This window comes from Stegostoma tigrinum, chromosome 3 (assembly GCF_030684315.1).
Source record: "Stegostoma tigrinum isolate sSteTig4 chromosome 3, sSteTig4.hap1, whole genome shotgun sequence".
Lineage (NCBI taxonomy): Eukaryota > Metazoa > Chordata > Chondrichthyes > Orectolobiformes > Stegostomatidae > Stegostoma > Stegostoma tigrinum.
The window spans coordinates 113,563,534-113,585,410 of NC_081356.1; the positions used below are offsets into that span (position 1 = coordinate 113,563,534).

The 21,877-nt window shown below is 41.2% G+C and overlaps 1 protein-coding gene across 7 annotated transcripts in view; it reads left to right on the top strand.

Moving 5' to 3' along the window:
* The window catches only part of acsl1a (acyl-CoA synthetase long chain family member 1a), a 167,834-nt gene that overhangs the window by 86,907 nt on the left and 59,050 nt on the right, over positions 1-21,877 (top strand). For all 7 annotated transcript variants that reach the window (XM_048526774.2, XM_059644838.1, XM_059644837.1 and 4 more), the window contains one exon: positions 20,910-21,024. In XM_048526774.2, the coding sequence (XP_048382731.1) occupies positions 20,910-21,024 (115 nt within the window). The remainder of the gene's footprint in view (positions 1-20,909; positions 21,025-21,877) is intronic.

Sequence of the window (21,877 nt, forward strand, 5' to 3'; positions counted from 1 at the left end):
GGGTGAATAGTTGTTAATGTGGACTGTTAGTGACTGACAACAGGGGGTGTGTAGTGGCAGGCTATGTGGTAACAAGGCCTGGTGTGTGGGGTGGGGTCTGGGACCTGGGAGAGTTTGGGCTCGAAAATTAGTGAACTCAGTATTGAGTCTGGAGGGCTGTAGGGTCCCCAAGTGGAAAATGAGGTGTTCCTCCAGCTTCTCTTGGGCTTCAATGGAACACTGTAGCAAGCCGGAGACAGAGATATTGGCCAGGGAGCAGGGTGGTGCATTGAAGTGGCAGGCAACAGGTAGTTCAGCGTCTTTTTTGTGAACAGAACAAGTCACCAAGTCGACACTTCGTTTCCCCAATGTAGAGGAGACCACATTGTGAGCAGCGAATGCAGTAGACTAGATTCTTGGAAGTGCAGGCGAAGTGTTGCTTCACCTGGAAGGTATGTTTGAGCCCTTGGATACGGAGGAGGGAGGAGGTAAATGGGCAGGCGTTGCACCTTCACAGGTTACAGGGGAAAGTGCTATAGGGCTGTGGGGAGGTGTTGAGGTTGAATGAAGTATGGACCAGGGTGTCCTGGAGAGAATGATCCCTACGGAAGGCGAACAAGGGAGGGGAGGGGAATATGTGTCTGGTGGTGGCTTCTTGCTGGAGGTGGCAGAAATGGCGTCTGATGATCTTCTGGGTGTGGATGATGGTGGGATGGTAGATGAGGATAAAGAGAACCCTATCGCTGTTGCGGGAGGGAAGAGAAGGGGTGAGGGCAAAAGTGCGCGAGATGGGTCAGACCCGATTGAGGGCTCTGTTGACAATGGAGCTGGGGAATGCTTGGTTGAGCAGGAATGTGGACATTTTGGAGGCTCCCTTGTTGAAGGCTTCATCTGAGCATTTGCGACGGAGACGGAGGAACTGAGAAAATGGATGGATGGGAAATTGGAAGTGGGGTGTGAGGATATATAGTCCAAGTCTTAGTTGTGGGAGTCGGTGGGTTTGTAATGGATATTAGTATTTTTCCACATCTTTTGTATGGGACCAATACTCTGTGTTTAAGCTGTCACCATACAGATAAATAGCCCGTATGACTGTATTTTCTATGTTCCCAGTAGGGATGTAACCTTGTTATGATCCCTTTCAGATTTTGGTGTACTCCACAGCTAAAGGAGAGAGAATTTTTCTTTTGTTTGTTTGTTTATCACAAACCCTGTCAGTGCCAGATCACAATGCATTACAAGTTTTACTTTGAATGGGAGTCCTAAAGAGGATGTATTTCTTTCTAAATTACATTAATGTGCCTTCTTCCTGTTCTTCCATTACATATCTCAGAGCTGCCAAAACTAGCTAAATGTTTCTTGAATGTGGTCATGAAAACATGAAAAGAAACAAATTTCAAACATTGTTGTTTCTGCAAACTCTTAAACATGGTGCCAACTAAACTGTACTCTGGCAAAGGGACCTGAGGGGCAATATTTTCACAAAGAGGGTGGTTTGTATGATGAATGAGCTGCCAGAGGAAGTGGTAGATGCAGGTATTGCTACAACATTGAAGAGACATTTGGACAGGCACACGAATAGGAAAGATTTAGAAGGATAGGGCCAAACGCAGGTAAATGGAACTAGTTGAGTTTGGAAAACTTGGCTGGCATGGTCGTGTTGGAGAAAAGTCTGTTACCATGCTATATGACTCTAAATCTTCCCTCGGGCTATTCAAATTGAACAAGTTTAACGTGAATTTAAAGAAAATAAAATTTTTAATCAAGTAAGATTAAAGGAAGTCCTAATCTAGTATTTATATTTGTCATTTCCACTACAAATATAGCTCATTTGATCCAGCCAATGTTTATCCTGCATATACACCTCCTCCACTCTCCTCAAATAAGCTTATCAGCAATAAATGTGCATCATTTGCTCCCTTGTGTACTTCTCTAACTTTCCCCTTGCATGAATTTTGAGTTGAATGGGATGAATAAAACTATAGTCAAGTCAATTGTCTGGATAGTAGTAACAAATTAGAGTGTTGAATGGCAACTGAAACTTGTAAAAATACGACTAGGAACAGGCCATCGATTCCTTTAAACCTGCTTTTCTCACAACTTCAGATGTTTAACAGGAATAGCAGCTTTCTACGTTTTGAATTCTTGTTCTAATTAAGGCAATGATGTCTGTTTGAATACATTTTTCAAGGTTAAATCAGATTAGGAGAGTATGCCAAGAACAAAATTGCCTTTGTAATTCATTGTAACAAAGTGTGGAGCTGGATGAACACAGCAGGCCAAGCAGCATCTCAGGAGCACTAAAGCTGACGTTTTGGGCCTAGACCCTTCATCATTATTTATTTGCACTAAAGCAGAGTAGCCTCAAGTTATGGAAATGTATCGAATGTAAAGCATCAGCAAATCCGCATTAGTATTAATGCTTCACATGAGCGTAATTCATCTCACCCTGTCCTTTTTTTGTTCTCCCGTGTATATATCCATCTTCCCTTTAACAAGATCTTTGCTATTTGGCTCAGCTAACAAGTTCCGTACTGCAACTACTTATTAGTTAAAGAAATGTATTGTGAATTAAATTTTGAATTTAGCATTAGTTCCTACATAAGATTGCATACAGCCTTGCAGCTTTTCAAATTATTTTGCAGTCAATTAGGATACACTAACATTGTCCTTAGTTTCATTGTAGAATGCCTGCTTTAAGGAGAACAATTCTGAGTGATCTAATGTGAAGGAAACATCATCTCAGTGCAGTAGGGAGGAGCTGGGCTCAGTGGAGGAACTGGAAGCATCAAATGGATTGGTTGAAGTAAACTAGCTGAGATGGGGTGATTTTCTTTTTTAAACATCTGTTCCTTAGGATTGTCAACATGTTGTTTATCCCGTGCATTTTGTGCCTGAATATGCAATACCAATATTCAATGCTGAAATAAGCTCAGTTTTTAAAAAAAATAAACAAAGTAATCGACTTGCATGTAGCAATGTCACTAATGAACATGAAAAGCCAGCACTGACTTCAACTGTCATTGTGAAAAATTAATCATTCTAGGATGGGTGGAGTAGTGTTTTTGCAAGCAGTGTGCTTCTTGTACATATCCTAAATTGACAAAAGAGATCCTATTTGCGAAATGAAAGCGATTATGTGTTTGCTGATTCATTATGCTTCTTAAAGTGTGTCTTGAAATAATTTAGTGTTTAATCATAAGTGTGTGGCACTTGTACTCTTCTAGCCAGAATTCTTCTAAATAGTTGAGATTTTATTGAAAATACAATCAGTGGAGAAGTGTACTTAAGATTACCATACCTCTTAATGTTTTCTAAAGTTGTGACATGTGCTAGTTTTGTCTATGAATAGTACTTCTGATCTCTATGAACTTTGTTGCTGGAAAGCTCAAGTTGCCTTAAACAGAACAATGTCACCAATGAAATGTAAAGCTAAACTAATCATAATTGGCTAATTACTTAATGCATTAGAATTTAATTTTAGTTTAATATGAATAATCACTGTAAGGTGGACAATAAAATGTGTTTCTAACAGCTTTGATTGAAATTTTATCCAGTGGAAATTTAAGCTGTTGGTAATGGAGATTATGAATTGAACAACAATATGGGAAAACCTCTTAAATTAGTGCTGCAAACTCACCACAGATGTTTTTATTATGGGAGTGAAACCCAGGTAGCTTACAAGCAGCCACACCCTAGAATTGGATTCCACCCTTGAATTTAGTTTTATTTTTCACTCCTTCTCTACCTCAATAAGCTTTGTTTATTTTTGTATGGAATCTGTAGTTTCACGTTTGCAAACTGAAATTTAAATCTCCATAGTTACACTTTTGGGGAATATGAAGTACAATCAGAACACAGTATTACAAAGGCAGTTCGAAGGCTATTGATATGGACGGAGGCTGTGAGGCAGACTATCAGATTCTTAAAGCTTTCTTTGTAGAGAACGATTAGCCTGCGGCAGTAGAGAGCCAGCTACTGCTATTAACTTGTCCTCAATACAGGGAGTTACTGCTGTAATGTTGCAGAGGTTTGAGCCCAGACATTCAAGCTGCCAGAGTGAACTAGGGACAAGTAGGGGAGTTCTGCACCTGAACAACTAGGCCTGAGGCTCACCCAACTTTAGGCCTTGTTTATGAAATCTGTGAGTTATGAACACCTTCTGGGTCAATACAGTGTGGAGCTGGAGGAACACAGCAGGTCAACCAGAATCAGAGGAGCAGGAGAGTTGATATTTCAGGTCGGGATCGTTCATCAGACTTGGGGAGGAGGAAGGGAGCTGGGAAACAAAGAGGGAAAGAGGGCTGGGGCTGAGGGAAGGTATGTGGGATGGTGATAGGTGGATACAGGTAGGTGCAGTGGGAAGGGTGGGACAGGTAGGTGGGGAAGAAGATGTGTCCGGATCATGGAGGTGGCGCTGAGAGGGAAGATTGGACATGGGATGTGGCCGTTTGTGAGGAGATTTTAAAACTGGTGAATTCTGTGTTCAGGTCATCGGCCTGTAGGCTCCCGAGGTGGAGTATGAGGTGTTGATCCTCCATTTTGTGTGTGACGTCATTGTGGCTGAGCTTCTTAAAGTGCAGCAGAGATATTGGATGTATTGGTTATAATATTTCAAAATTCCCTGGATGTGGGAAAGGTTCCAGTGACTTGGAGAAATGCTAATAAAGCACCTTTATTCAAAAAGGGAGGGAGGTAGAATATAGGAGTATGCAGACTAATTATTTTTGCATTTGCCATTGGGCAATTGTTGGAATCCATTATTAAGGACGTAATATCAGGACACTTCATGAAATTATAGAATCCCTACAGTGTGGAAACCAACCATTTGGCCCATCAAGTCCACACTGACCTTCAGAAGAGCATCCCCCCAGAATCACTGTACCCTATTCCTATAATTCTGCATTTCCCATGGCTAACACATGCAGCCTATGCATCCCTGGACCCTGTGGGAGAATTAACATGGCAAATCCATCTAACCTGCACATCTTTGGAATGTGGAAGGAAACCAGATGACTTGGTGGAAGCCCACGCAGACACAGGAAGAATGTGCAAACTCCATACAGACAGTCAAAGTGCAAACCATCACAGTCAGCCTGGTTTTATCAGTGGTAAATCATGTTTGAATAATTTGCTAGAGTTCTTCAAAGCTATAACAAGCAAGGTGGAACCTGCAGAGAGTATATCTGGTCTTGCAGATGGCATTTGATAAGGGAGCACATAAAAGGCTAATAATACACAAGGTACGATCACATGGATTTAAACAAAACATGGGGTTAAGGGTAATTTATTAGACAGGATGGAGAATTGGCTAATCAATAGAAATGAGAGAATCAGGCTAAATGGGCCTTTTTTTGGTAGGCATGATGTAACTAGTGGGGTGCCACAGATCTCAGCTCTGAGCCCCAGCTATTTAAAATATACATTAATGGCTTGCATGCAGGTATGGAAAGTACATTGTCAAATTTACAGATGACACCAAAATAAGTGGGAAAGAAATTCACAATGAAGAAACAAGAAATTTATAAATGCTATGGATATGTTAGATGAAAGTTTGACATGGATGACTGAGGTTATCCATTTTGGCTAGAAGAATAAAAAGGCAACTTATTATCTAAATGGAAAGAAACTTCAGAGTGCTTCGGTGCAGAGGAATTTAGGTATCCTTGTGCATGAATCACAGAAAACAAGTACAGATAAAAAGGAAGGCAATTGGAATTTTGGCAATTATTATTAAAGGAATAGGGTATAAAATCAGGGAAGTGTTGCTGCAAGTGTGAAGGCGTTATGAGACTGCACTTAGAGTAATGCAAACAATTTTGGTCCCCTTACTTGAGAAAAGGTGTAATTGCTTTGGAGGCCCAGATCAGAGGAGGTTCACTAGATTGATACCAGAGTTGAGGGGTTTGTTTTGTGAAACGAGATTCAGCAGTTTAGGCCTGTACTTTGTACAGTTTAGGAGAATGAGATGTACATAAGATGCTGAAGAGAATTGACAAACAAGACAGAATGTTAGGTAGTCTACAATGGGATGTCATATTTTTGGGATACAGTGTACCAGATTTAAAATCAAGATGACAAGAAGTTAGATCTCTCAAAGGATCATGAATTCACTACCACAGACTATGGTGAATGCTAGGTCATTGAGTAAATTTGATTAAGAGTTTGACAGATTTTTAATTTGGAATGGGTGAAAGGGTTATGGGGAGTGGGCAGGTTATTGGAGTTGAGACCAAGATGAGATCAGCTATGATAGTATTGAATGGCAGAGCAGGCATGAGGGAACTACTCCTGTTCTTCTGTTATTAAGTTTTTCTCTAAAGAATTCCACAGATTTCCAACCCTCTGAGAAAGAAATTCTCTTCATCTCTGTTTTAAATGTGCAGCCCCTTATTTTCAGATTATGTTGTCTGGTCCTAGCCTCTCCCAAAACAATCTTTCCACACCTACCCTGTCAAGTCTTCTCATTGCCCTTGAACTGAGTGGCTTGCCAGGCTTTTTCAGATACCATTTAGGAGCCAAGTTGATGTCCACCCAGAGCAGGTAAGGCTGGCAGAGATTTCCTTCTCTAAACATTAGTGAACCAAACATTCTCTTTTTTTAAAATGACAATTGATGATCATTTTATGGTGACCCTTAATGGTACTGGATTTCAATTACAGGGTATATTTATTAAGTATTTTAAATTCTACCTGCTACTGTGATGCAATTTGAATCCATGATTCCAGCTCAGACTGAGGATTCCTATTACCATATGTAGCATCCAACAGCAAAACATGAGTGGGGAGTCTGAAAAAAGATCATCCTGCTGAGGCAGATCAAAATAATTTATTTTGAGGTCTCCTCTTAGATTTTCCTGAGGACAACCATTTAAGCTTTCAGATGCTCCTTTTTTTTCATTAACTCCCTTATTAGGTAATGCTGTAACATTACTTTCTGGATTTTTTAATATCATTCATGAGATGCAGGCATTGTTGGTCGGGGCAGTATGTATTGCTCATCCTTAATTACCTTAGAAGGTGATAGTGAGTTGCCTTTTTGGCACATGATGATTTGGACACTCACAGAAGCAGAATTTGAAGATTTCAACGATATCCTCAATGATCATCACCACTTCATTAGACATGAAATCATGAAGGAAGCATTCATTTTAGGACACCACTGTATTTAAAGTGGCATGAGATTACAGGCAATGTTAATAACAAATGCTTCTCTCTTTAAAAAAAATCTAACACATATATATATACACACAAACTCATCAGCATAAGCATGCTTTCCACAGACTGGTAAGGTCACAGCTTAAATAGATGCATGTTTGTCTGTAACACAGTATGAAAGAGGCTTTGTGATAGCATATAAACATAAATCTTTATGAACTATAACTATTCAGTATTAAATTATCATAGTAATGAGGTTGTTGGCTCGCTTGCCGAGCTGGCTTGTTTTTGTTCAGATGTTTCATCACCATGTAGGGTGTCCTATTATGCGGACTGAACTGTAACCACAAAGATGAGAACAGAACAGACTTCATGGCCAAGATAATAAAATGTGAGGCTGGATGAACACAGCAGGCCAAGCAGCATCTCACTCTGAGATGCTGCTTGGCCTGCTGTGTTCATCCAGCCTCACATTTTATTATCTTGGAATCTCCAGCATCTGCAGTTCCCATTATCTCTGAGACTTCATGGCCACTCTGGATAATACATTAAAAAACAACAGACTTACAGACGAAATGCAATAAGCCATCTGACAAACCATAATCCCCATTTGACACAGAGGGAAGAAAGGGGGCAACCTGAACACAGCAGGGAGAAAAGCACTAGATAAAATGGGGAAGGAGAACAACATCATAATCCTACCAGCGGACGAGGGGCCCATGACTTTCATTATGAACAAACCAAACTACATTCAAAACGTCAGTTTTGTGCTCCTAAGATGCTGCTTGGCCTGCTGTGTTCATCCAGCTCCACACTTTTTTATATTGCTTGCAGATATAACCACCTAGCAACAGGTGGCAATAGACCCAACACCAAAGCTCAGTGATAGGATCACCCAGACACTGGAGTGACTAATGAATGCAGAGCAGATAACCAAGACTTCATGAGAATGAAACCAGAAAGCCCAGACACTCCTTGCTTCTGTAGACTGCTTAAAGTACATAAACCAGACATCTCTATCAGACCCATTGTCTCCCTAACGGTCACACATCACACAAGGGAGATAACATGGAGTCTGAGATAACAAGGTGTAGAGCTGGATGAGCACAGCAGATCAGGCAGCATCAGAGGAGCGGGAAAACTGACGTTTCAGGTCTGGATGCTTCTTCTTCGCGTCCTGACCCGAAATGTCAGCTTTCCTGCTCCTCTGATGCTGCCTGGCCTGCTGTGTTCCTCCAGCTCCATACCTTCACACAAACTGACCAAGGACCCACAACAGAGATTAAAACACCTAGTTACTGGATCACCTCATTCTATCCACTCAACCCAAGATTTCCTCAATACCCTCAAGAACATAAAAATCAGCGATGATGAGATTATGGTATACTTTGTTGTCACAGCTTTATTCACATCAATTGACATCCCACTGTCCAAAGAAACAGTGATCACATTATTAGGAGGAAACAGCAACACAGACCAGCAGCTCCATCAGCAAGGACAACATACTTAAAGTACTAGACCTCTGCCTCACCATGCACTTGGCCTTGAATGGTCAAGTGTATAAACAGATCAACAGTACACCAATGGGTTCACCCATGTCAGGACTCGTTGCAGAAACAGTCATGCAAAGACTGGAACACACCACCCTCCCCTCCAACCGACCTAAACTGTGGATCCGCTGTGTAGATGACACATTTGTCATTATTAAATGCAACAAATTAGCAGAGACCCATCAACTCACCAACAGCGTATTCACAGTAATTAAATTTCAGAAAGAAAGAAGAAAACAGCAATCAATTTATGTTTCTGGATGTTAAGGTAGAATGACTGACAAACAGAAGTTCCAAACCTTAGTCTACAGAAGAGCAACCCATACAGATCAAATCCTCGACTTCCACAGTAACCACCCCAACGTCCACAAACAAAGCTCTGTTAGGACACTAATTAAGCAGCCAGGACACACTCCAGAATTACGCCAGGAAGAGGAAGAACACTTATACAAGATCCTTACTTTAAACGGAAATCCCTGAAACTTCATCCACAGACGCCTACATAACAGACAATAACAGGAGGACACACTGACCACACTGCCCTACATCAGGAACATATCAGAACTGACAACAAGACTTCTAAGACCCCCAGGAATCATGGTGGCCCACAAGCCCACCGCCACTCTATGACAAGCACTTACAATGATTAAATGTCCCATTCCTAAAGTATGCAGAAACAATGTGGTTTACAAAATACCATGCAATGACTGCCACAAACATTACATCGGACAGACAGGAAGGAAACTAGCCATCAGAATACATGAACATCAACTAGCAGCAAAACGGCACGACGAACTCTCCTTAATATCTGTAAACTCAGACAATGAAGGCCATCAGTTTAAGTGAGAAAAAATAACCGTAGTAGCCCAAACCAAACATTGACACACACGGGAATTCCTAGACAGCATGGTTCTCCACCCATACTTCAATAAACAAACATACAGAATTGGACCTAATATATAAATCCACACAGAACAAAACCGGAAATGACAGTACTCACCATAACGGACCAGACAGTATAAATTCCAAGCAGAGTAGAATAACATCGCTTCTTTGGAGGCTGCACTGATGATGTCGGCTAACATGGTCATGAAACGTCTGAACAAAAACAAGCCAGCTCGGTGAGCAAGTCAACAATCTCACCCATAACCCAAGCTACAAATCTTTGCCAAAATTTTGTCATAGTAATGTTTATATATTGTACCACCGTGACCCTCTAACCCTACCCACTGACATCCTTTGGCCCCCATCCTTCCTTTGCTCCTGTCTTTCCCCACTGTTTGAAACTCCTCTTACTTGTCTTTAAGACTTACTTCACCCCTTGTCTTTCCGGTCCCAGCATATTCAAGCACTGGTGCTGGGAATACTTTGAGTTCTGCATCGTTGTACTTGTATACGATAACGCCTTTCCGTCTTCTGAAAGAGTGCAAGTGATCAGCTTTTCAGTTTTTTTGCGCTGTCCCTCAGCTTGAGGTAGAAGGAAGGAAGGAGTTCAACACTCCACCTTGTTATACTTCAAAGCTTTTGAAAAAATAGGTGGAGAATAATTTAGAAACAATTGCAAGAAACCTTTCTGTGGTAGCGAGATGAATAATCAGCAGCACCTCACTGAGTCAACTTGTAATATTGATGCTGAATGGTTTGTCAAATAAAGCTTAAAGTTTCAAGTGCTTTTATTTTGAAAGCATTGTGGTCTTTATACTACATATTGATAATTAAAGTACATATTATTGCAGTTCACATTTGAGATTTTGTTATACCTGACCTGGGAGTGTGCTGATTATTTCAGAATAATTTTGTAAAAAATTTGTACATGGGATGTTGGCTATTGGCTCGAACCGCTGCAAGTGCTGGTGCTGTAGAAATACCCCTAAGGATGTTTCATGATTTTTTCCTAGTAACTATGAAGGAAAAGCCATGTAGTAGCAAGTCAGGATGGTGTATGATTTTTCAGGATGGATGGTGTGTGGTTTTGAGAGGAATTTTCAGATGGTGGTATTTCCACGCATCTGCTGCTCCTCTCCATCCAGATGGTAGTTGTTGTGGGTTTGGAACATTCTGTTGAAGGAACCTTGGTAATCTACTGCAATGCATCTTATAAATGGCACAGACTGCTGCTGTTGAGCGTCAGTGGTGGAGAGAGTGGATGCCTGTAAATGTGGCACCAATCAAGCAAGCTGTTTTGTCTGGGATGATGTCAAGCTTCTTGTGTGTTTAACATAGAACGTAGAACATTACAGCACAGTACAGGCCCTTTGGCCCTCGATGTTGTGCCGACCTGTCATACCGATCTCAAGCCCATCTAACATGCACTATTCCATGTACGTCCATGTACGTCCGTTGGAACTGTATCCATTCAGACAGGAGAGTATTCCATCACACTGCTGACCTATACCAGTTTCTCCTGTGGGCTGGGTTGAACCCAAAGATACATCTTGGAAGCCAGTTCTAGAACTGCATCCTACGTTCTGTTGGTCAACTTGTTAGCTTGTTCGAGAAGACAGCTTTTTTTTCTCAGAATCACAAGAGCATTGGCTGTTATTTTATGCAAAGAATTTTCTTCAAGAATTATTTGCAGCTGCTTAGAGACGTTTGTGATTTTCCTTGGAATGAATGAATGAGCTGGCTTTATTTGATCATTGTTGTCATTGGACTTGTAGAATTGCCAGCAATTGACTTCATTCTGTGCAGTACAATATGATCACTTCCAGCTGGCCTGTTGTGTCTGTGCCAGCTCCCTCAAAGGGATATTTAATTAGTAACACTCCTCCACTCTTTCCCCACAGCCCTGTAAATATCTAATTTGAAAATTTATCCTTCAGATTCTCAACCAAGAAGATTAAATGTCCTCCCTAGAGTTTACAACCCCTCCCTAGGGTGTGGGAGAAGATTCCAAGGGGTTTGCTGATAGTTTAGTCAGTTTCTTTCTGCGCCCTGTACAATCTTGATGTTTGCAAGTGAATGATGTCATGGGCTAGACCTTTGCCAGGATGAGGGAAATGGAAGAGAAACTGAGAGGTGTGCCTGTTCCAGACCAATACTGCCCTGGCATGTTCACTCAAGTGACAGGTTGCTAACTTATGGGATGGTGTAAATTAGAAGTGGGAAATAGGACTTCAGGCAGAATCGGGGTTGTAGGCAAGGGCACCATGAAGCAATGTTACAAACAGGAAGTTGGTCATTGCTTCAAGTTTAAAGGACCGTTTTTCTCTGAATGTTTTTTTAATGGAAGGTTTCAGAAAGAAGTTCAAAATGAGTTTCAGAAAAACCATGCATACCACCTCCACTAACAGGATCAACAACTACATCAAGACATGATGCCAGTAGTAGGTATTTCTCTATGTCCATACGGCCCCTTGACATTTTAAAACATTCCCAAACACTTCCACAGTTGAGATCCAGTAAATGGAGTGAACCATGGAAGATTACAGACAATAGGTTTGTTAGCAAGATTGACAGTAGATTTCTGTGCCTGCTCACTAACTGTAAGTAGGAGACCGGAATGATGATTTGCTATTACTGACCTAACTGTGATGATGCTGTGACTTAAAGAGGTGTGTTTTCTCCTGGTTTCTTTTAGAAGGAGATTGGGAGACAGGTGCTGAGTATTCTATAGGAAGGTAAACAATATGTGAAGACTTGGCAGTTTTTTTCAAAGCTGGAACAATAGAAGCAGCCTGAATGGGTGTGATCAAGCTCCCACCCACAAAATCAGCGATTTTTAGTTTTTAGTTTTCAGTAGCAGTTGTTGTTGGGGTCTTGAAAAAGTGGAAGCTATTTTTACATCTCTTGATTGCAGACAAAAGCTAGGGATCCTGTTCCTGGGCTGCAGAATTGCATGTGAGACCAATTTGATTTTTGAATTTGCAGTTAATTAGTAATGACTGCTGTATCTATTGTTCTGTTATTGTACTGTTCCAATAGAATTAAGTTATTCCACGATCATCTTTTATTTTGTTATTTTTTAACTATTGTGTTTGAATTAATTGTGTTTTGCTTAATGTCAAGTAGTTTAACCAATTGAATTCCATCTAAGACACAGCACCAGACATTTGCCTTTAACATAAGAAAACATTAGGGATTAGGCTACCTTCTTAATATATTTTGACGGGGTCTGGTCTGGTCCATAACACAACATCACCTACTATATAGTGTGGTTTTTTTTAACAAAATTGGAGGGGGAGTAGACAATTCAACCCCATAAGCCTGCCTGCCATTCAATAAGATCATGCTGATCTGTCTAGTCCTCAACTCTTCTTTCATGCTAGCTCAACATAGCCTTAATTTGTCAATATTTCAAAAGTCTATCTACTTCCTTTTTGAATGCTTCTAGTGATGTAGTGTCCACAGCTCTCTGGGACAGAGAATTCCAGACATTCACTACCCTCTGGACAAAGACTTCTCATCATGGGTTGTGGTTCACTCAATTCGTGGCTGAAACCTCCAGCCCCATGTGTCAGAACATGTTATTGTTTTGAAAGAAACAAATAAATAGCAAGCATCGAACAATGCATTCTGTGAAGGGAGCTTGTGAAAGTAGTCTGTCTGAATAGGTAATAAGGGAAGGTTCCGGAAAGCGCGCACACCATGACGGGGAGAAGATGATAAAATGCACTTGGATGAATACAAGCTGACCATTTTATGGGTGAGTTTGCTGTTAAGAAGGCAGCCAGTGTCAATAGATCCAGGGGAGAATTGGAGAGGCTTTATATAACAAATGAACGTCTAGTGTGTTAGAGATGCACATGATGGGAGAGACCAAGTACACTTGGAGATGTTAAATAAACCTCTACAGTTTGACAGAATTATTGCTAAGACAGAATCTAGTTTCGTGTCAAGCAAGTGAAGCGTCTGTCATTTGTCTTTCTATGAGTTTACAATAATTCCCCCCCCCAATTCCCGCATCCGTTATTAAAGGATGATTATGAGTGAATTGCCTATGAAATTCAAACACAATTAACTTCTTGTCTTCTAAATTTCTACCTGTGATGTCATTAACACTTCTTTAATTTCTTCACTAAAGGAATGATGTTCCATTGAAGGAATGCAGTAGTGTCTAAATCTGTGAAAATTCACAGATAATGCAATCTTTTGCCATCTTCCATATCCAGTTTCATCTTGTGCTTTCTTCATCAGTGATCTATTTACTAGCAAGGGTATTTCACTGGACACTGCATCTGTGCTATTAAAATGATCAATTCTGGTTATTTTGTGAAGAATAACCATACTTCTCAAAGATTTTAGCATGTTATCAACTCCAAATCTGAAACTGGTCGAACTCTCAAAAATTTTATCACAATCCTTTTTAACCCTTCAACCTCATGATCCTTAGAATGAAACCCGGCACAGTCTGGACCCAGACCCAGTATGGACTGAAGACAAGGTGGTGGGATGGGTTGGAAGATCGCTTTTCTGGACTTTTATTTCTGCAATGCTGGACATTTTTATTTCTCTATTTTCTAAGATCTTGTAAATAAAGAAGCTGGACTTAGGCACCCTCAGTACTGCTGTAAGCAGCGACGTAATAAGCTTTTCACTGTGCTCATTGAGCATCTGTGATAATAAAGCTAATTCTAATTCTATTTCTAATTCTAAACTCATTCTAGGCAGCATTTCAGCCAGTTTATTTCACACACAGTGGGCGTGCATTCATCGCCCAATACTGCACAACTGAAAAACTCTGCCACCAAGCGTTTATCACTGAGCTGAAATATCTTGAGACCATCTGTCATGATCTTTGATCCGTATCTTCTTCATCTTCCTGATAATCCCTTGGTTTCATGCTTGGCTTTGAAAACTTTTATTGCACTTAGATCAGTTCATCATGTAATGGTACTTTGAATCGCACCTGAAACATCAACTGGCCACACCTGGAGCATTTGCGGGGTTCATTTTATTTTAGTGTAAGTACCAAATTCTATCTGCTTCTGATAATTCTCAGAAGTGTTTCTGCCCTTGTTTCTATTAGATACAGTTCTCCTTTCATTCTCTTGCCTGGATCATGCAGATTGTTGACGTGTCCTCCATTTTCTGATTCATATAATCAGTCACCCCTTTGTGCTATAAATGCTTCTGGGAAGGAACACTTACCTCTGAAATTTTTAGTGCTTCTGATATTTGTTCTAACAGTGTATGTTTATCTGCAAACTTAACTCCTGTCAAATCTAGAAACCTGTCCATACTTAATACTTTGGCACCGACTAGTAACTGAAATGAAAGCAACGAATTGGAATTTCTAAATTAAATTTCTGCAGCCTGGCAAATAACCTGCTAAATTCCATGAAGTACTCTTCTATAATACTCTCCAGTCTTGCTGAATTTGTCAGAATCTGATCACTCTTCAAAGGCAGCCAATAGATTGACTGACTATCTTTTTGATAAATTTATCCATGAAAATCCATCATAACCTCCCTCTGTGCTCAAATCATCGGGTTCCAATTTGCCAGAAAAAGCTTTGCTTTTTATCTTCTTTCTGAATGGTACTGAAAGCTGTAAGGTTATAACTTCTTCATCTTGAGTGAAGAAGTAACCAAGGCCCACGTTTGACTTTATTCTTCCACTGGTCATTGAGTTCATCTTCAGAAAACAAGGGTGAATAATCAAACCCCCAAAAATCATCCCAGCACACACAAACGGAGCTGCGTGCGAACACTGTTTAAGTGCAACACGGAACTATGCCAAGAGGAAGAAGAATCCCTCTTCCAGGTTTTCAGGGATAAAGGATATCCAAAGAACTGGGTCAGAAGATGCCTACACGAACAGCATCAGAAAGAGACTACATGCCCCGACGCACTGATCACACTAACCTACATCAGGAACACGTCGGAACTCACCACAAGACTTCTCCGGCTGCTGGGCATCAGAGTGGCGCACAAACTCGCATCAACCCTCTGACAACTGCTCACCTGAACTAAGGCCCCACTCCCTGCCATGGCCAGGAACAATGTCATCTACAAGTTCCCCTGCACAGACTGTGTGCAGTACTACATCGGACAAACAGGAAGGAAACTAACAGCAAAAGTACATGAACATCAACTGGCTATGAAAAGACACGACCAATACTCACCCATCTTAATCCACGTGGACAAGGAGAACCACCATTTCAATTGGGATAACGCCAAAATCATAGGCAGAGACAGGCATAAGAATTCCCAGAAGCCTGGCACTCCATGGAGTATGCTATTAATAAACATTGAACTCAACACCATATACATTCATCTACGAAGGAAAACCGGAAGTGAGGCAATCCATCTCAATGGACCCCAGAGTTTAAAAACCAGGCAGGAAAACACACCGACACTTCATCAGAGGCTGCACTGAGGATACTTAGCATGGTAACAAAACGTCTGCGAAACAAGAAACCAGCTTGGCGAGCCAACCAACCTCAACACCCACAACCTGAGCTACAAATCTACTCCAAAACCTTATATATACCCAAAACCTTTACATTTTAACTCCATCGTATTCTGCTACTAATGTTATCTTCCAAAAGATAGCTGCGTTTAAATAGAAATCAAGTATGCACTTTTATGAGAGAGCTTTATTTCTATTAGCCGTATTCCATAAAACACACCATACTGGTTACTCGCTTCCCATATTTGTACTGCCAATTCACATCCAGTTAACTTCATTAACATATCCATCACCTGTTCCTTCATTCCATAAGGTCCCAGGCATTCCTTTAGACCGTGTTAGATTGTTAACATGGCTGCTGCTTCATTGCAAATACAAGTGCATGTTTGTAAAGCTAATGCTGTTTAAAAACCAAGCCCCACACGTTGCTCATCCTGAGCCTTGCCTCATCGTAGAACGCTATTTCAGGGAAGGCCTCTTTTCACAAAATTGCAGTGAAACCTGACATTGTCTTATTGTTCAATGTGGGATCATCACATACAGGAAAGTCGTCAAGCAGATGAACACCTTCTCTTTCATTCAGCAGCATCCAAAGCAAAGAAAAATGCAAAAGACTGTATTTGCTTCAGGCAGAAAATAGTGATCACTTCCCTTTCGAGAGGCAACAGATTTACAGTCAGTGAGTGATCACCGCACCCAACTCATCTGCTGGAACCAGGTGTCAGTTACTACTTGATAATACTGAAGGTGATTTTCCATCTGTTTAATGTCCTCATTTTCCTGAAGACTGTTGCATCTGTCTGAACTCTTCAGAGCAATGTTCCATTGCTCCTCTGAGAGTCTGTAAATGTCAATCATTGTGACAACACATTCGTTTCTGATTTCTCCAGCTACTGCTGCATTTGGACCTGGAAGGTCAGCTTAGCAGTTGAAGACATTACAAGGAATGTTTAGCATGTCCCCTCTTTGCCTGTTAGGACTGTGAGGCATGCGCTGTCTGAACTGTATGGCATAGACGCTCTTGTTTCCCTGTAACCAGTAAAGTCGTAATAGTCCTACCTGACCATTGGGCTGCTCTCTCATAAAAGAGAGTGATGGCTAGTGGTTTAAACTTAGAGTCACCATGCCCTTGACCGTTTAGCATAGTGTCCCATACATTGAGAACATGGAGGACACTGACAGGGAGGGCCATGGAATGCCTCTGCATGGACCTTTTGACTAAGGGACCCTATATCAAGGAATATTGCACAAACTATTTCATGTAATCACATATTGATATGTTCAATGAATGCAGATAGGTCTCTCGCCACTTGTTAGCAAGATTCTCATCCCACTGTTCCATATTTGGATGGAGAATTGGAGTTTTTCCCTCTCTTTGTTGAGAATCTCATTTCTGCTGATATCGCTGTACTTTCCCAAGTGACTCACTGACACCCACATTGTTCAGGGCCTCAGAAGCATCGAAGACACCTCAGCATCTGAGATGATCTCAGCAGATTTTGCTGCTTCGATACCTGTGCCGCCTGAAGAAGAGAATGAATTTCTTCTGAGTCCCTCCAAGCACAAGGGATGAGGTACTGTGTGCTACGTACCACCTGTATCCAAGGCAGACCTGGTATTGAAATGTTCAGGAGGTGCTACAAGAGAAAGAACCAGCCCACATTGTCAGGCTCCTAGGGTTAGGGCTGTAGTGATTGTAATGAAGTCAGCTGGGTGGACCTCATAGAATATGAGTTCCCTGATTGGGGCTATTAATCTGGTCCAATCAGGGAGCCCTGGCTGACATAAAACAGGAGCGTCAGACATCCTGTTTACTGTGAGAGCTGGATCAGTGGGAGCTGGATCAGTGTCAAGGACTTTCCACGTGTGAATAAAGAGTGACTTAGTGATGGGATACTGGACTCTGTAGAGTTATTTCAATCCCATTTGTAATAATGGCAAACATTCCATTTGCCTTAATTACTTGCTGTATGTGCCTACCTTTTTTGTTTTGTGTGCACGTCATGGGCCATCGACCAGCTCGGGCAGCATTTAGAATGGGTGGGACTCCAAGGAAATCTCCATTTGTTGTAGTCGTACCTGGCACAAAGGATGATGATTTTCATTACTGGAGCTCAGTCATTTCATTTCCAGGACATTGCTGCAAGAGTTCATCAGGCAATGTTCTAATACCAACAATGACCTTTCCTGCATTGTAAGGTCAGTGGTGGGAGTGTTCACGATTGATTGCATAACTTCAGCACAATCCACAACACCTCAGATACTGAATCTGTCTGTGTCCAAATGCACCTAATACCTGGACAATATCCAGGCTTAGATATCACTTTTTAACCACTTTACAGTCATGGTCCAAAACTGCCAAATAATGACCCTCTCCAACAAGTGAGAATATAATAATTTCCCTGCCCCCCCCCCTTCAAATTCAATGGCATTACAATCGGTGAATCTCACTCTGTCAAGCTCACTCCTCGAGTTGCTGTTGACTGGAATCTAACTGCCAGTGGCTACAAGAGACAGTCAGAGGCACGAAATTCTGTCGTGACTAATCTGCCTCCTGACTCCTCAAAACCTATCCAGCATTCACAAGGCCCAAGTCAAGGGTGTAATGGAATGTGCAATTACCTGGATGAGTGTAGCTCTAACAACACTCACCATCACCCATTCATATCAAAGTGTTGGCGCCACATTCACATTCACTCCCATCACCACTGATGCACATTTTGCAGCAATGTGTACAGTCACTGCAACAACTCACAGAGGCTTCCTAGTACCTTCCAAACCCACAAACTCTGTCACCTATTAAGACAAGGGCAACAGATGCATGCAAACACCATCACTTTAAAGTTCCTACCCAAGCCACACACCATCCACACTTGGAAATATATTACCATTCCTTCACTCTAGCATGGTTAAAATCCTGGAACTTCTTTTTTGATGAGCATTGTGGATGTACCTACAGCTAATGGACTGCAGTAGATCAAGTAGACAACTTTCTACTAACTTCTCGGGGACAATTAAAAATGACCAATAAATGCTGGGCCAGCTAGTGATGTTCATATACCATGAGCAATTTTATAAAACGTCCCCAAAAAGAACAACATTATGCAATTTTGCTCTATTTAAATAATGTTCTGCTTTTCTATTCTTCTTGACAAAGTGGACAACCTCACCTTTCCCCACATTATACTCCATTTAGCAAAAACCTGCTTAGTGATGCCCAGTGTGGCATCTGCTAGGGCCACTCAATTCCTATCCTCATTACAGCCTTTGTTCAAGCATAGACAAAAGAGATGAATTCCAGAGGTAAGGTGAGAGTAACATCCCTTGGCATCAAGGCTGCATTTGATTGAGTGTGGCATCCAGGTGCCCTAGCAAAACTGGTATCCATGGGTACCAGGGTAAACTCTTCAGTGGTTGGAGTCAGACCTGACACATAGGAAGATGGCAGTAGCTGTTGGGGATTTGTCATCTCGGCTGCAGTCAATCTCTGCAAGAGTTCCCCAGGGTAGCGTCTGAGGCCCAACCATCTTCAGCTGCTTCAATGACCTCTCCATCATAAAATCAGAAGTGGGTATTGTGCAATTATCAGCAAACATGTTCAGAGCCATTTGTGACTATTCAGATACTGAAGCAGTCTATGTTCAAATGCAAGAAGATCTGGCCATATCCAGGTTTGGGCTGATAAATGGCAAGTAACATTTGCGCCACGCAAATGCCAGGCTATGACCATCACCAGTAAGATACAATCTAACTTCTCCTTGACATTCAATGGTGTTACCATTACTGAATCCTCCAATATCAACATCCTGAGGATTAACATTGACCAGCCACTCAACTCGACTTGCCACATAAACACACTGGCTCCGAGAGCAGGTCAGAGGCTAGGATAACTGTGGCGAGTAACATACCTCCTGACTCTCCAAAACCTGTTCACCACCTACAAGGCTCAAGTCAAGAGTTTGATGGAATACCACCACCCTGTCCCGCCCCCAATTTGCCTGGACGTGTGTATCTCCAACATCACTGAAGAAGCTTGACACCGCCCAGGACAAAGCAGGCCCCACTTGATTGGCACCAAATCCACAAGTATCCATTCCCTCCACCACCGATGCTCAATAGCAATGTTGTGCACTATCTACAAGATGCTCTATAGAAAGTGACCAAAGATCCTCAGACAGCATCTTCTAAACCCATGACCACTTCGATCTAGAAGGACAATGGCAGCAGAAATACAGGAACACCACCACCTTCAAATTCCTCTCCGAATCACTCATCATCCTGACTTGGAAATGCGATACTGTTACTTCTCCGTTGCTGGGTCAAAATCCTGGAATTCCCTCCCTAATAGCATTCTGATTGTTCATTGATGGCTTCTGGCATTTTGTTGCTATCATCCACTGTCTTAGCTTTACTTCCCAATTTGGAATAATTTGCAAATTTGAAATAATACTTCTGATTTTCATGTAAGTATTGATCAGCAGTGTGCCGAATGCTGATATATCAAACACAATTTCCCATAATTTGTCAATTGAGAAACATTTTTATCTCTGTTTCTGTTTCCTGTTTGTTAACGATTCAGTGACTCTCATCACATTCTATACTCAAGTCAATTTTTATAAAGAAGAATTGAAACAATGGGGATGGGCAGGATTTTGGTACTAGTTAAACAGCTCTATCAAAGTACTGACAAGGACAGGCTGTGCTTCTTCTGCACTGTAATGTACTGTAATTCGCTAATTATTTTTTGATCTGAAACTTCTGTAAACCAACCCAAAAGTAGTTATTTGATATTAAATATAATTTATAATGGCACCACGGTAGGACATACTGCATATTTTTAGTTGCCTTTTTTGTTTTTTTTGTATTTCAGAGTGCTGAATTTGCTCGGAAAAGTGTACTACTTAAACAGAGAGATATGATAACTTCGTACTATGTGGATGTAAAAACGTTATATGATGTGATGCAAAGGGGTTTAATTGTATCAAGTAAGTATTGCCTAATATTCTGTTCTTTGGATTGTAGTTAAAAGTGGAAGCCCGTGTCTTCCGAAATCTGTCGAGACGAAATTCATGTTATCAGTAAACATTTCTATCATATCCAGTTTTGTTATTGGAGTTTGCAGTGAAAGAAATAGCAAATTTGATGAACAACCAATTGGACGTGGGAGTTACTGGCTACCATGCACCACTGGGGGTGGGAAGGAGAATGTTTGCCTGCTTTGATGGGATGGTGAAACAAAGAGAATGAGCAGTCAGTTTTCATTTTTGTGACTGTAATTTGAGTTGGTGAAGCTCTAAAATCTAGTTTCAATTTGGTAGTATTGATAGTTGAACTAAATTCACCCCTTTCCATTTTAACTATGAAAGTTTATGTTGTAGTCAAACACCCTAGCTGTTCACACATATCTGGCTTTGCTGCTCGTAACAAGATTCAATCATGACCCGACCTTTTTAGGAGCCGGACGTTAAGTGCTTTAATATTGATCTGTGTACATATTATGATTCTTTTGCTACCTCCCTAATCAAACAGTTAGGCACTTAATGTCTATGCAATCGCTCTCACCAAGTAACAGAGGCGACACCTCCCTGTTACCATTCAGCACATTTTTCTGTGTCCTTGCTAAGTTCCTTACATCCTTCCTGAAGTGCAGTGCCCAGAATTGTGGATTGCCATCTTGCCTTAGTGGAGTGGCTTGAGTGTTCATTGATCCTGAAAGTAACGCCTTCAGGACTTCTCAACTCCTGGCAGAGCCACCCTTGATGTTCAGGTTGGAGGAGATAAACCAGACAAAGTGCAATCCAAAACAGGTCCTCAGTGGTGAACCATTTGTAAGATATT